We start from the raw sequence: 15,626 nt of genomic DNA, 5'->3' as shown, positions 1-15,626 counted from the left end.
AAAAGTCATGAAAGAGGACAGAATGAGGAACTGTCACAGATTGGAGGAGATAAGAAGATAGGACAATTAAATGTAATGTGGAATTTTGGATCGGATCCAGGAACAGGAAAAAGAACACTACTGGAAACAATAAAATTTAAATAAGGTTTATACTTTAGTCACTAGCAGTGCACCAATGTTAAATTCCTAATTTTTTAAATAAATGTACTATGTAAGATGTTAACATTAACGGAAGCTGGACAATGGGTATACAGAAATTCTGTGTACTATTTTTGCAACTTTACATCCAAAATTATTTCAAAATATATAGTTTAAAAAAGAGTAATATAAGGGTAGCTCTAGCAATATATTTTTAAAAGCTTTTAAAAACCCCACCCTCCTAGTATATACAACCAAATTTATTAAGCCATGGCTGAGTAACTTTGCAAATGGCCAAGAGACTTACATAAAAAGTTTAAATAGAAAAAACATATATAGTCTGACTAATCGGCTCTAGTATCGTGACATTAGAAATTCTATCAACCAGAGGCACCTAGATGGCTCAGTCGGTTAGGCGTCCGACTCTCGGTTTTGGCTCAGGTCATGATCTCATGGCTCGAATGATCAAGCCCCACATCAGGCTCTCTGTTGGCAACATGGAGCCTGCTTGGAATTCTCTCTCTGTCTCTGCCCCTTCCCCCACTTGTGCACATGTGCGTGCACATACTGTCTCTCTCTCTCTCAAAATAAACATAAAAAAAAAAGGCATGGACCTGTTCAAAGTTTTCTCTCCCTCTCCACCACCCACACTGTGTCTCTCTCTCTCAAAATAAATAAACTTAAAAATTCTACAAACTAGATACTCAAGGTCTGATAAATCACACAAAAGTAATCCACTAAGAAATGGTTCAAATGTTGTTTGAGATACCAGATGTAGTTATTCAGAGCTGCAATTTAAAGCTTTCTAGAAAAATCTCTCATTAGGTTAATAACATTGAAAAGAAAATAGGAAAGCAATCAGTTGAATTACAATAAGAGTTCATTTGGGCAAAGAATTACATTTATATATTTGTGTTAGTTGTTTTGAGTTTTGCATTTCAAGATTCTCATGACTCATTCACAAAATGAGCAAGGTCATTTTGGATTGTGCTTAAAATCTCTTCTAGCTCTAATACTCTATGACTAAGTTTTTCATGACTATCTTGACTTTATATAACAAATGAGTTTTAGGCAGGCAGAAGCTTTTATTTCTGAATTTCAAAGTAACATTTCACCTGATGAATTTTTAAAAGCTTGGAAAACAACTGCATTTATGCTTAGCTCCCATGAAAATGCTCTTAACTAACTGGATACTTTTCTCTTTATTTACTGCCTTTTAACTTCATGGTAAACTACCAGTGAAATCATTAGTCACTGTAACAAATTCATTAAGTTAACTGAAGAAAATTAATCACATTAAAAATGACTGAACTTTGAGCATTCAACTCTTGTTTTCGGCTCAGGTCATGATCTCAGTTTGTGAGATCGAGCCCCACATTGGGCTCTGGAAAGAAACTCACTCTTCAATGAAAAATAAGCAAAAAAACTTTAAAAACAAATGTTTATATTTGAGAGAGCACAAGCAGGAGCGGCAGAGAGAGGGGCACACAGGATCCGAAGCAGGCTCTGCACTGACAGCAGCGAGCCCAATGTGCAGTACAAACTACAAGATCAAGACCTGAGCCGAAGTCTGACACTTAATCGACTGAGCCACCCAGGTGCCCCAAGCAAAAATAAAAATCCTTTTAAATGCCTAGATAAAATATGTATCCTACACTCATATTTATATTCTTATGACTTTGGTAAACAAAGACACTAATTAATTCAACTTTGGTATGTTGGACATGCCTAAGTAGACCATTACAATGGAGAACAACATTTTTAATGGCATAAAAATTAAATTAAAACATTTAATTTCATCAAGTTCTGCAGTTTTCGGTTCTTACCTTGAAATGCTAATACACAATTAACTGTTGATCCTTCTATGTAATGTTCAGGCATAGGAGACCATAAAAATGTGTAATAATCACGAGCAGTACTCCATCCAACCTAAAGGAAAATAATAAGAACACAGAGATTATAAGTAGTTTAATACTAGAGTGATATAGCATATTGTCTTTTACTGCATCCTAAAATTAAAACATGGGTCGCTATGTTTACAAATTATTGGGTATTTTAACAAGCCTGTCAAATTTTTATGATTTTTATTAAGCTATAACATAGTGTTATAAAGATCTATATAAATGGAACAGTCCAGTTTCTATTATGTATTAAAAATACAATTTGATACCCAATTTCTCAAGGAAAATCTTAGTATGCACATGATCAAATGTAACAACTCATGTTTCTCTCCATAACTTCACTATACATTAAGTTTTTAAAACTTACTATTTTAGATCTCAAATTTCAGTGTGTTTAGATTTCCTTCTCCCCATTAACGTGGTAACTAAAACTTCACTAATCTCTCATATCAAGTCTTACCTGCAGCCAATTGGTAAATTTTGTAAAAAGGCATGTATTGCCCAGACATTAATGTACACATATAGAAAACCTATGTCCCACCTATATCTAAAACATCAACTTACAAAATGTCTATGTTACATGTATCAGTCTATATTTTCTAGACAAACTGCACAGTGTTAAATACTGAGTATTAGAGATGTTTAAAACAAGTACACACATAATTCATTCTACTGTGCTTCACAAATACTACATTTGGGTTTTTTTGTTGTAGCTGTTGTTTTTACAAAGTGAAGGTTTGGGATAACTGAATCAAACAAGTCTATCAGCACCATCTTTCCAACAGCATTTGTCGCTTCATAACTATCACATTTTTGGTAATTCTCACAATATTTCAAACTTTTTCATTACTATTGTATTTATTATGGTGATCTGTAAGCAGTGGTCTTCAATGTTATAATTATTTTGGAGTGTCATGAACCACACCCATATAAAATAATGAACTTAATATGTATGTTCTGACTGCTCCACTAACTGGCCCATTACTCTCTCCCTCTCCTCAGACTTCCCTATTCCCTGAGACACGATACTGAAATCAGGCCATTTAACAAACCTACAGTGGCCTTTAAGTGTTCAAGTGAAAGTAAAAGTTGCATATCTCACTCTTAAAATCAAAGAAGTGATTCAGCTTAGCAAGGAAGTATGTCAAAAGCCAAGACAAGCCAAAAGCTATGTGTCTTGCACCAAAGAGCCCAATTAGGAATGCAAAGGAGAAGTGGCTAGGTGGCTCAATGCGTTGAGAGTCCAACGCAGTCGTGATCTGAGGGTTCGTGAGTTCAAGCCCTGCATCGGGCTCACTGCTATCAGTACAGAGCCCACTTTGACCCTCTGTCTCCCTGTCTCCCTCCCTCCCTCCCTCTCTCTCTCTCTTTCTCTCTCTCTCTCCCCCCCCCCTGCTCATGCTTTCTCTCTCTCAAAAAAAAAAAAAAAAAAAAAAAAAAAAAAAAAGGAATGCAAAGGAAAGTTCTTGAAGGACATAAAACTACTACTCCAGGGGCACCTGGGTGGCTCAGTCAGTTGAACATCCGACTTCAGCTCAGGTCATGATCTCCCACTCCTTGAGTTTGAGCCCCCGTGGGGCCCTGTGCTGACAGCTCGGAGCCTGAAGCCTGCTTTGGATTCTGTCTCCCTCTCTCTCTGCCCCTCCCCTCATGCTCTGTCTCTCTCTCTCTCTCTCTCTCTCAAAAATGAATGTTAAAAAAAAAAAAAAAAGTACTACTCCAGTGAACACATGAATGGTAAGAAAGCCAAACAGCGTAATTGCTCATATGGAGAAAGTTTTAGTGGTCTGGATAGAAGATCAAACACCACCACGACACTATCTCAAGCCAAAGCCTAATCTAGAGCAAGGCCCTATCCTATCTTCAATTCCATTAAGGCTGAGAGAAGTAAGGAAAGTGCAGGAAAAAACTAGCAAAAGTTGGGTCAGGAGATTTAAGGAAAGAAATGTCTCCATAATATAAAGCACAAAGCACAGCAGCAAATGTTAATGTAGAAGCTATAATAAGTTATCCAGAAGACATAGCTAAGATATTTAATGAAGGTGGCTACACTAAACAACAGATTTTCAATGTAGATGAAACAGCCTTTATATTGAAAGAAGGAGCCATCTAGGGCTTCAGAGCTAGAGAGAAAAGTCAATGCCTGGCTTCAAAGCTTCAAAGGACAGGCCAATTTTCTTGTTAAGGGCCGATGCAGCTGGTAATTTAAGTTGAAGCCAATTCTCATTTACCGTCTCAAAATTTCTAGAATTATGCTAAATCTACTCTGCTTATGCTTTATAAATGGAGCAAAGCCTGTACAATGGCACATCTGTCCGTAACATGGTTTACTAAATAATTTTAAGCCCACTATTGAGACCTACTGCTCAGAAAAAAAGATTCCTTTCAAAATCTTACTGCTCATTCACAAAGCAGCTGTTCACTCAAGAGATCTGATGAAGATATACAAGGTTAATGTTGTTTTCATGCCTGCTAACACAACATCCATTCTACAACCCATGGATCAAGAGGAATTTCAACTTTCAAGTCTTATTACTCAAGAAATACATTCTGTAAGGCTATAGCTGCCATAGCGATTCCTCTGATGGATCTGGAAAACCTTCTAGAAAGAATTCACGATTCTAAAACGTTATTCATGGGAACAGCTCAAAACATCAACAGGAGCTTGAAGAAGCTGATTCCAACCCTCACGGCTGACTTGGAGGGTTCAAGACTTCAGTGGAAACAGTAACTACAGATGTGGCGGAAACAGGAAAAGAACTAGATGTAAAGCCTGAAGATGTGACTGAATTGCTGCAATCTCATGATAAAACTTGAGTGGATGAGGATTTGCGTCTTATGGAGGAGCAAAGAAAGTGTTCTTGAGATGGTGCAGACTGCTGAAATGACAACAAAGGATTTAGAATATTATAGGAACTTAGTTTATAAAACAGCAGTAGGGTTTGAGAGGATTGACTCCAGTTCTGGAAAAACGTCCTACTGTGGGTAAAATGCTACCAAACAGCATTCACTGCATGCTACACAAAAACTGTGAAAGGAAGAGTCAATGCATGTGACCAACTTCACTGTTTTTTTTGTTTTTTTTTTTTTAAGCAAACTCCACTCCCCAGTATGGGGCTCAAACTCACAACCCCAAGATCAAGAGTCACATGCTCTACCAACTGAGCCATCCACGTGCCCCTTTTGTTGTCTTATTTTAAGAAATTGCCACAGCCAGCCCAACCTTCAGCAACCATCACCCTGACCAGTCAGCAGCCATGAATCATCAAGGCATAACCAGCAAAAATATTATAAATCACTGAAAGCTCAGATGATGGTTAACATTTTAGCAATAAAGTATTTTTTAGTTAAGATATACGTCATTTTTTTTTAGACATAATGCTATTACGCACTTAACAGACTACAATACAGTGTAAACATAACTTTATATGCACTGGGAAACCAAAGAAAATCATGACTTACTTCACTGTAGTGACCTGGAACCCAACCAAGCTATGCCTATACTAGATATCTATTTGCAGGTAATATAAGAAATTATGCCTCATCCACAGGGTTAGATTATACATATGTTCTATAATTCTGATAAACCTAGGATTATAGATTACAGAACACTGAAACTAGAAGAATATTAGCAATCTTTAGTCTCTCAAGGAATGTTTTCAAACTGTAGGTCACAATCCAGTAAGAAGTGGTAATATCAATTTAGTGGTTCACAGCCCTATTTATTTTTTAATTATACAGAATTAGAAGTATGAGTGCATGAAGGCTAAATTACACTTCCTGAAAATTTATTTCCGGTGTATTTGCGTACAACTTTTTGCTAGGTCAAATCACATTTCTTTCTTTCTGTATGTCACAGTCAAGAAAACCATTTGAAAACATTTGAAAGATGCTATTCGTCTCTATAGATGAGAAGTTTGAGTAATCCATGATGATCTACTTCACTTAAAGGCTGCTATTTTTTCCTCTCAGAACTGTTAGAAGAATGAGATTAGATGATGAACATAAAAGCAACACCCAACTGAGTGCTTGACCCACGGTAAGCACTCCATAAACGGTAGTTTTTGCAAGCACAGTATATTACAGTGACTAAGACCACAGGAAGTTAAGGTCAGACTGCCAGAAAGAGCACTTACTAGCTATATGACTTCAGACAAGTTATTCTGTTCCCTCCTCTTTAAAATGGAGATGATGGTAACAATCTCAAAGGGCTGTGTATTAAATAATTCCCATAAAGCAATCAGCACAGAGCTGAGCACACTGGTATTCATTAAATGTTACCATTCATTAATACCCAAGGACACAGAGCCTATTAGGGACAGTGATCTTGATTTTATGATGCTCTCTCCCCTCACTTTAGATCCCCCAATGCTTCACCATCTCCTAAAAAAGAGCCCATCTGAAGTTCTTCCAACAGATACACCTGGTACAAATCAAAGCTTGTATTCTTTGTCTCTGTCCATTTACTGATCTTGAAAGAAACACTTATCTAGAGCCACATCTTTCTTGGAAGAAGGAAAGAAGGGAAGAAGGAAAGAAGGGAAGAAGGAAAGAAGGAAAGAAGGAAAGAAAGAAGGAAAGAAAGAAGGAAGGAAAGAAGGAAGGAAAGAAAGAAGGAAAGAAAGAAAGAAAGAAAGATAGATAGATCTCCCTAAGTGAACAGGCTCTACCTGGACCAGGTAGTCAAGAGAAGGAAAAACGGAGTGTGCCATTTAACTTCTGAATGACTGACACACAAAACTGCAAACATCACAATTACAGGTATCTGATTCAAGTGGCACTGGGAATAGCAGTTAACAGAGACTTACTGAATGTTTGTTTTGTAGTAAGTATTATCATCTTACAAACTAAGAAACTAGTGAAAGGCTAGGAAATAGCAGAGTTAGGATTTGAACGTAAAGTTTAAACTCTTAACCACCAGGACACTACTCACTCCTTTCCTGGCAAGATATGTAATACTTTCATACCTTCTGAAATTCCACCACTTTCAACACTGAGTCGGTAACTACATAATTCTTAAAAGAAGTGCAGTTGACAAAAGAGAAACAGCAAAGAGCGAAAGCTCTGTTTGTAGCTAAGAAAAACAAAATGGGAGAAATGAGATCCATTATCATATAAGAAAAATATGTGTAACAAAAGAGATGTTGAGTGGTTTGGTCTTTGCTGTGTTTTCTCCAAGTGAATCACAATAGCTCAGGCTATTCCTTATTGGTTGCCTACACTGGTAACTTAGAAAGTCTATCTAACATTTTGCTTTCCTTTACTGCCTCTATGTCTGGCCAACTCTTCTCAAGAGAAGTAGTTGACGGTGCTACGAGATGTCAAAGGTATCCCCTGCTGAGACCACTGAGGAGACGGTCAAGATGCAACCCAGAGTATAAAGTATAAAACTGTGCTTTAAACTCCTTTTGAGTAAGAAACACTGAACAATGGATCTTAGGTCACTCTGGAAGGGCCATGTCAGGCATACATAAAAAAATAAATGTAGGGGCGCCTGGGTGGCTCAGTCGGTTAAGCAACTGACCTCAGCTCAGGTCATGATCTTGTGGTTTGTGGGTTCAAGCCCCGCGTCGGGTTCTGTGCTGACAGCTAAGAGCCTGGAGCCTGCTTCGGATGCTGTGTCTCCCTTTCTCTCTGCTCTGCCCCTGCTTGTTCTGTCTCTCAAAAATAAATAAAAGTTAAAAAAAAAAAATTTTTTTTAATAATAAATAAATAAATGTAAAAGTCTCTCTATCTGGAAAGATACAAAGTACAGGCTCCTTTAGGATAGGTATGGCTTGCACCTAAACTCACGTGAAAATACAGCAGAGCAGGTCATAATGGAAAAAACACAGTACACCTCTGGAAATTATGTACAAGTGCATAAGAACAGTAAATATCTAATTAAAAAAGCCAGACAACAAAGTGTCCAAGTCACAGCTTGTTTTTATTTTCCTGGTCACGTGGTTAAAACATGATTGGAATTCAGATTTCAGAACTCAGACTACAGATTTCAATCCCTTAAAATGCAAGGGAATTTGCCTTTTAGTCTACTAGCGGCAAATGGAAAGAAAATACATTTAGAATTGATAACAGCAATTTTAAAACAATGAAAAATGACAAGAATAACAACTTAGAACAAAGGAACAAAGTTCCCATGACTGCCAAAACACTTTGCTTCTAAGAGCTGCACTTGAATCAAGTTAAGAGGGCATATCTATACTAAGAAAGGAACCAAAGCAACCGTTATTGCACATAGTTTAGTTTGAGGAATTACCAAAGTACTAGGCATAATTCTTCTACTAATGCAATAGCAAAACAAAAGCATAAAAAGGAAAGGAAACAAGGATAACATGGAAGGAAAAAAACCCACAAATGTTTTCCCTTTATTCTTTTTAAACTGATTTATTTATTTTGAGAGAGAGACAGAGCAAGCAGGGGAGGGGCAGAGAAAGAGGGAGAGAATCCCAAGCAAGCTCTGCACTGTCAGCACCGAGCCGGATGCAGGGCTCGAACTCAAGAAACCGTGAGATCATGACTTGTGCCGAAACCAAGAGTGGGCACTTAACCGACTGAGTCACCCAGGTGCCCATGTTTTCCCTTTAAATAGGATTAACATTTCAGAAAAATATGTTGGATGAGAAGCACGGACAATAAAGGAAATTCTGAGACGGAACGTAAAGATCAGAAGGACATCAAGATTACCTAGTAAAACTAAGATATTAATAAATTCTGGAGAAACCTTAACAGAACAAAAGACAAACATTAGGGACAGCATACAAAGAGCACTTGTAAAGTGAGAAACAGACTCAGAGGGACTGATTTTAGGGGAGAGGTAAAGGAAGACAGACTTAAGAGCTGGGAGTAAGAAAGGCACTGAAAATAAATGTTAGTTATATATGGATAAATATATAATCTACAAAATAGTATAAAATGAGCCTATGGATGTTTAAAAGCTAGAAAAGTATACACCAAACTTAACAACAGGTATTTCTGGGGAAGGTGGGGGTACAATGGATAAGGGCATGCATTTTCTTTCTTTTGTATATTCTGTAGTTTCCCAAAATCACTTATAAGAATAAAGATCCTCCCTTTTTAAAAGAAAAAGAACTCCAAAAATGCCTAAATATACATGAGGAGAAAGTAATGCTGATTGTAAAATAGAAGTATCAACCAGTATAAACGTCCCTCCATAAGACAAAACGTTACAAAGCTACTTATATTAAGAAAGTGACAGGGGCACCCGGGTGGCTCAGTTGGTTCAGCTCAGGTCATGATTAGGATTTGTGAGTTTGAGCCCCGCATCAGGCTCTGTGCTGATGGCTCGGAACCTAGAATCTGCTTCAGATTCTGTGTCTCCCTCTCTCTCTGCCCCTCTCCTACTTACACTCTGTCTCCCAAAAATAAATAAAAACATTTTAAAAATTAAAAAAAAACAAGAAGAAAAAGATAAAGAAAGGGACTATCAGGGTGCCTGTCTGGTGTGGTTGGTGGAGTATGCAACTCTTTACTCAGGACTGTGGGTTTGAACCCCCTGCTGGATATAGATTAAAATCTTAAAAAATCTTTCAAAAAATCTTGTAAAGAAGTGATTATAATCCTAAGTGAAAAAATTCAGGGCATAAAAAAGGGCATGCAATATTATTCAAACTACTTTCAAAATATATGCAATAGAAAAAGTGAAAGTCTTCCTTTAATTAAAAAAAGATTGGAAGGAAATACTTAAACATTAATAGTATTAGCCACTGTTACTAGATAGGAATATAGTTGGGCAAGAAGACTGCTGATCATCTTAATTTTTTTAATACTTTATTCCAAGTTTTCTAACATTATGATTATTTTACAATTATTTTATTTTTAGGAGAATACTTTTTAAAAACAAAATGAGACAAGGTTCAAGGGAGACCAAGGCAGAAAAGCAGAAAAAGCAAAAAGAAGAGAATATGAAAAGGAAATATGAGAAGGAAAGGAGAAACAAGGAAAAACAAACAAAAGCTTGAAACAAGATATTCATGCATAAAATCACTGCTCAGTTTCACTGTCCACACCAGGAAATCAAGGTGTTTTTTTTTTTAACCTGGTTGGCGGTGTGATGTGTGAAAACAGTATCTTACTGGGAAGCATGGTCTGCCTAAAAAGACTTTGGAAACATGACGATCACTGCACTCCCAATTTCCTCACCTAGAAAAGTATCTGAAACATGAGAACTGTTAAGTCTCCTTCTCAAGTCTTAAAAAAAACCAAAAATCTCATGGACCTTTAGTTTATTAAAAATTATTTTAATTATAAGGTAATTTAATTTGTACTAAGCATAAATCTAAATGTAAATTCCTTGTGCTTATATATTTGTACAACTAAAACCAAATCAAATTCATAACAACTAGGGGCACCTGGGTAGCTCAGTCGGTTGAGCATCCAACTCTTGATTCTGGCTCAGGTCACAACTCCAGGGTCATGGATCGAGCCCCATACTGGGCCCCCCACTGAGCATGGAGCCTGCTTAAGATTCTCTCCCCGCCCCCTTACCCCCATCTCCCCTACTCACATGCTCGAAAATAAATTTAAAAATTAAAACAAATAATAAACAAACATAAATAAAACAAAAATAAAACTCAAACATAATGTGATATATTTTACTGCAATTAATGTTGCATTTACAATAAAAATACAGCATGAGATCTAATTCTAAATCTTTTCCTCTATTTTTACTTCAACTCTATCACTCATAAAATGCGTGTTGAACTTACTAGGAACTCTGTTGCTAATTTTAGATAACCAGATCTCTCAAACTGCCAGAGAACATTTTTTTTTTAAGTTTATTATTTTAAGAGAGTGGGAGGGGGTGAGGGCGAATCCCAAACAGGCTCCACACTGTCAGCCCAGAGCCCAATACAAGGCCGAACTCATGAAACTGTGAGATCATGACCTGAGCTGAAACCAAGAGTCAGCTGCTTAACCAAATGAGCCACCCAGGCGCCCCCAGAAAACAATTCTTGAATGCCAGTTTACATGAGGTTCAAGATTCAGCTCCAAAGTTTAATGAATAACTGTAAGTCACTTCTCTCTGGACCTCCATTCCATTATCTGTAAAATGGGAACTATAATGTTCTGATGAAAAATCTTTGCAAAGTATAAATAAACCAGTGTTACGTGTTTATTTTAGTTATAATCAAAAACAGTCCATACAGAGGAGAGGGAAACTACAAGGAAAAAATTAAAATCTCCAACCCAGTCTACATCCCTTGACTAGCTTCATTCATTTCTCTACCCAACTTCATAATCAGTTAATCATATCAACAGAGCACCTAAATCCACCCTAGTATCCTTTGTCTTCTTGAATTCCCTTCCCATTCTCTCCCCCACCTTTACCTCTCCAAATCGCAATCTCAATGATTACCACCTTGGAATTCTTCACTCATAATTCTGGGTGCTAAACCTTTCTGGATAAAATCCTAAAACTGATGCTCAGCAATCTCCAATTCCCTATGACATTCTTCCACAGTAGCAGAACCAAATCTTCTGCATACTCAAGTCCCCTCAACTCTTAACACATAACCTTGTTCCTCCTTACTGAATATACCGAAGCCATGAATGAGTTCCACTCCAAATTCATTCAACTAATTGCTGACAAACCCCCATGGATTCTACTTAGGGATTATTACCTACAACTGACTCCCTTTTCTACCGTAGGCCTTCATTATCCCACCTAGGAAATTAGGATAGTCTAAACATTTTCCCTGCCTCCATTCTCTTCTAATTCCAATTAATCTCACTCAACCCTCCAAAATAAAAATTCACCTCTAAACTTTATTCCTCAGCCAGATATTAAATCCATAACGTAATCCAAACCAACCATTCATCTTTTTTTAATGTTTATTTATTTTGGAGAGAGAGCATGCACGCAAGCACAAGCAGGGGAGAGGGGCAGAGGGAAAGAAAAAGAATCCCAAGCAGGCTCCAAGCTGTCAGTACAGAGACCGAAGCAGGATTCAATCTCAAACTGTGAGATCATGACCTGAGCTAAAATCAAGAGTTGGACACTTAACTGAGCCACCAGATGTCCTCCCCATTTATCTTCTAAAACTGTTACCTGTCCCAGGCAAATCAAATTCCTTAACACTTTCTCAAAACATACCACACACACCTTCCTTTCATTCCTTCTCCCTTAGAGCTACCATCTGGGCACTTTCTCCCTGCTTGCCTGTCAATATCATATCTATCAAAATCATCCTAGAGGGCAATTTGCAGTATGCATAAAGTGTTTAAAACATGCAATAAACATGGCAATTCCACTTTATTAAACATGATTTCTTGAGTCTTCCCATAGATTCTGAAATTTTTACTGTATGCCTGAAATTACTATGGACTTTTAAAGTATTATCTAGGGAATTCTATAATCCAAGGGCATTCTACACAATTGTATTCACTTATATATTTATTTCTTGAAGAAAAGTTATAGTCCCTGGAGTACACAAGAGATAGTTTAGCATTACCAAAGCAAAAAATATAAAGCAGGCAATGACAAAAAAAAATAAATAAAGTTTTCAATCAAATCATATAAAGAAGCCTTATAAGGCACAGTGGTAAAGTTATTTAATGTTGGCATTATTCCATAGATGATAAAGAACCACTTAAGAGTTTAAAACCAAAGGAAGATATGCTCAGATTTTCATTTTATATTATAGTTTTTATAGAGTAGTTTGAAGAATAGATTGGGGGGGGGGGCAAGAATGAAAGCAGAGAAAACAAGTAACCTATTGCAATAGTCCTGTAAAGAGATAAGGAGGCATAAGTCTACGGCAGTGATATTACAAATAAAGAAATAAATAGGCAGTAAAATGGATGGAACTGGTGTTTGACTAAATATGAAGGGAAAGTCATAAGCTTGTGGCTTAGGCAACAGGCCATTAACTAAAAATTTTTAAAATTAAAAATCAGAATAAGCAGTCTGGAGGAAAAAAGGGAAAGATTCATCTTCTTGAAATACAATTTATCATACACCAGCCTAAATACCTACATATACAAAGACATACCACTACCCATAACAAACCTACAAACAGTTTAGACTAACACTGAAGGTCCTCCATTAACAGACTAAAACTTAATTCCACACTTATCTCTCTCCACTTCCCTAAATGAAACATATGTTCCAGTCAAACTAACCTGTACTCATAACATTCTCAACTTAATGCCTTTGCTTATACCACTTTCCTGTCAGAAATGCCCCTCCCTTCCTTTAAAAAAATTTTTTTAGGGGTGCCCGGGTGGCTCAGTCAGTTGAACATCCGACTTCGGCTCAGGTCATGATCTCACGGTTGGTGAGTTCGAGCCCCGCGTTGAGCTCTGTGCTGACAGCTCAGAGCCTGGAGCCTGCTTTGGATTCTGTGTCTCCCCCTCTCTCTGCCCCATCCCCACTCATGCTGTCTTAAAAATAAATAAAACATTAAAATTTTTTTTTAATTTTTTTTTAACATTTATTTTTGAGAGACATAGTGAGACAGAGCACAAGTGGGAGAGGGGCAGAGAGAGAGAGAGAGCAGGGACACAGAATCTGAAGCAGGCTCCAGGTTCTGAGCTGTGAGCACAGAGCCCGACGCAGGGCGGGGCTTGAACTAGAAGACTGCAAGATCAACACCTGAGCCCAAGGTGGAGGCCCAACCAACTGAGCCACCCAGGCGCCCCTCCCTTCCTTTAATCTTATTTCCCTACAGTATTCTTCCCTGACCCATTCTTGCACAAAACACCAATTCTCACTCAGTTTAACTTGATACTCTTAGCTCACATAAAATCAAAACAGGTACTGATTTCATAAAATGCTTACAATGAGTGTGTCTCCATTTTGGAATTTGACTTAAGAAACAAAACAAAAAAATAGTAAATGACTCCTCTATCAGGCAAAATCAAGGAAGGAGGGATTCAAAATGAAACTGAAAGGGCAACTGGGTGGCTCAGTCAGCTGAGCATCCAATGCTTGATTTCGGCTCAGGTCATCATCCCAAGGTCACTGATCAAGCCCTGCGGGCTCCACACCAAATGGGGAGCCTGCTTAAGATTCTCTCTCCCTCTAGCCAACTAATCTTTGACAAAGCAGGAAAGAATATTCAATGGAATAAAGACAGTCTCTTCAGCAAGTGGTGCTGGGAAAACTGGACAGCGACATGCAGAAGAATGAACCTGGACCCCTTTCTTACACCATACACAAAAATAAACTCAAAATGGATGAAAGTTCTCAATGTAAGACAGGAAGCCATCAAAATCCTTGAGGAGAAAGCAGGCAAAAACCTCTTTGACCTTGGCTGCAGCAACTTCTTACTCAACACGTCTCCGGAGGCAAGGGAAAGAAAAGCAAAAATGAACTACTGGGACCTCATCAAAATAAAAAGCTTCTGCACAGCAAAGGAAACAATCGGCAAAACTAAAAGGCAAGTGACAGAATGGGAGAAGATATTTGCAAATGACATATCAGATAAAGGGTTAGTATCCAAAATCTATAAAGAACTTATCAAGCTCAACACCCAGAAAACAAATAATCCAGTGAAGAAATGGGCAAAAGACATGAACAGATGCTTCTCCAAAGACGACATCCAGATGGCCAACCATCACATGAAAAAATGCTCCACATCACTCACAATCAGGGAAATACAAATCAAAACCACAATGAGATACCACCCTCACAGCTGTCAGAATGGCTAACATTAACAACTGAGGCAACGACAGATGTCAGTGAGGACGTGGAGAAAGAGGATCTCTTTTGCACTGCTGGTGGGAATGCAAGCTGGCACAGCCACTCTGGGAAACAGTATGGAGGCTGCTCAAAACATTAAAAACAGAACTACCTTATGACCCAGCAACTGCACTGCTAGGCATTTATCCAAGGGATACAGGGATGCTGTTTTGTAGGGGCACATGCACCCCCATGTTTATAGCAGCACTATCGACAATAGCCAAAGTATGGAAAGAGCCCAAATGCCCATTGATGGAGGAATGGATAAAGAAGAGGTGGGGTGGGGTGGGGTGGGGTGGGGTGGGTGGGTGTGTGTGTGTGTGTGTGTGTGTGTGTGTCTCTACACACAAATGGAGTATTACTTGGCAATCAAAAAGAATAAAATCTTGCCATATGCAACTACATGGATGGAACTAGAGGATGTTATGCTAAGCGAATTAGAGAACGACAAACATATGACTTCACTCATATGAGGACTTTAAGATACAAAACAGATGAACATAAGGGAAGGGAAGCAAAAATAATATAAAAACAGGGAGGGGGACAAAACATAAAAGATTCTTAAATATAGAGAACACACACAAGGTTCCTGGAGGGGTTGTTGGGGGGGGGGGGGGGGGAATGGACTAAGTGCGTAAGGGGCATTAAGGAATCTATTCCTGAAATCATTGTTGCACTGTACGCTAACTTGATGTAAATTTTAAAAATTAATAAATTATTTAAAAAATAATAAAAGATTCTCTCTCCTTCTCCCCTACGCACACGCTCTCTAATAAAATAATAAAAGGAAATGTCATTGCATGCCAAACTTTAAAAAAAAAAAAAATTCAACAAAATAATGTTTATTTTTGAGAGAGAGGGGGAGAGGGAGGGAGAGGGAGGGG

At 37.9% G+C, this 15,626-nt stretch overlaps 1 protein-coding gene across 3 annotated transcripts in view; it reads right to left on the bottom strand.

Moving 5' to 3' along the window:
• TAX1BP1 (Tax1 binding protein 1) overlaps positions 1–15,626 on the bottom strand; it is a 91,000-nt gene that overhangs the window by 66,198 nt on the left and 9,176 nt on the right. For all 3 annotated transcript variants that reach the window (XM_049642927.1, XM_049642928.1, XM_049642929.1), the window contains exon 3: positions 1,965–2,067. In XM_049642927.1, coding sequence (XP_049498884.1) covers positions 1,965–2,067 — 103 coding nt within the window. The remainder of the gene's footprint in view (positions 1–1,964; positions 2,068–15,626) is intronic.

This window comes from Panthera uncia, chromosome A2 (assembly GCF_023721935.1).
Source record: "Panthera uncia isolate 11264 chromosome A2, Puncia_PCG_1.0, whole genome shotgun sequence".
In the NCBI taxonomy this organism is placed as follows: Eukaryota; Metazoa; Chordata; class Mammalia; order Carnivora; family Felidae; genus Panthera; species Panthera uncia.
This window is presented reverse-complemented; position numbering and strand designations above follow the sequence as displayed.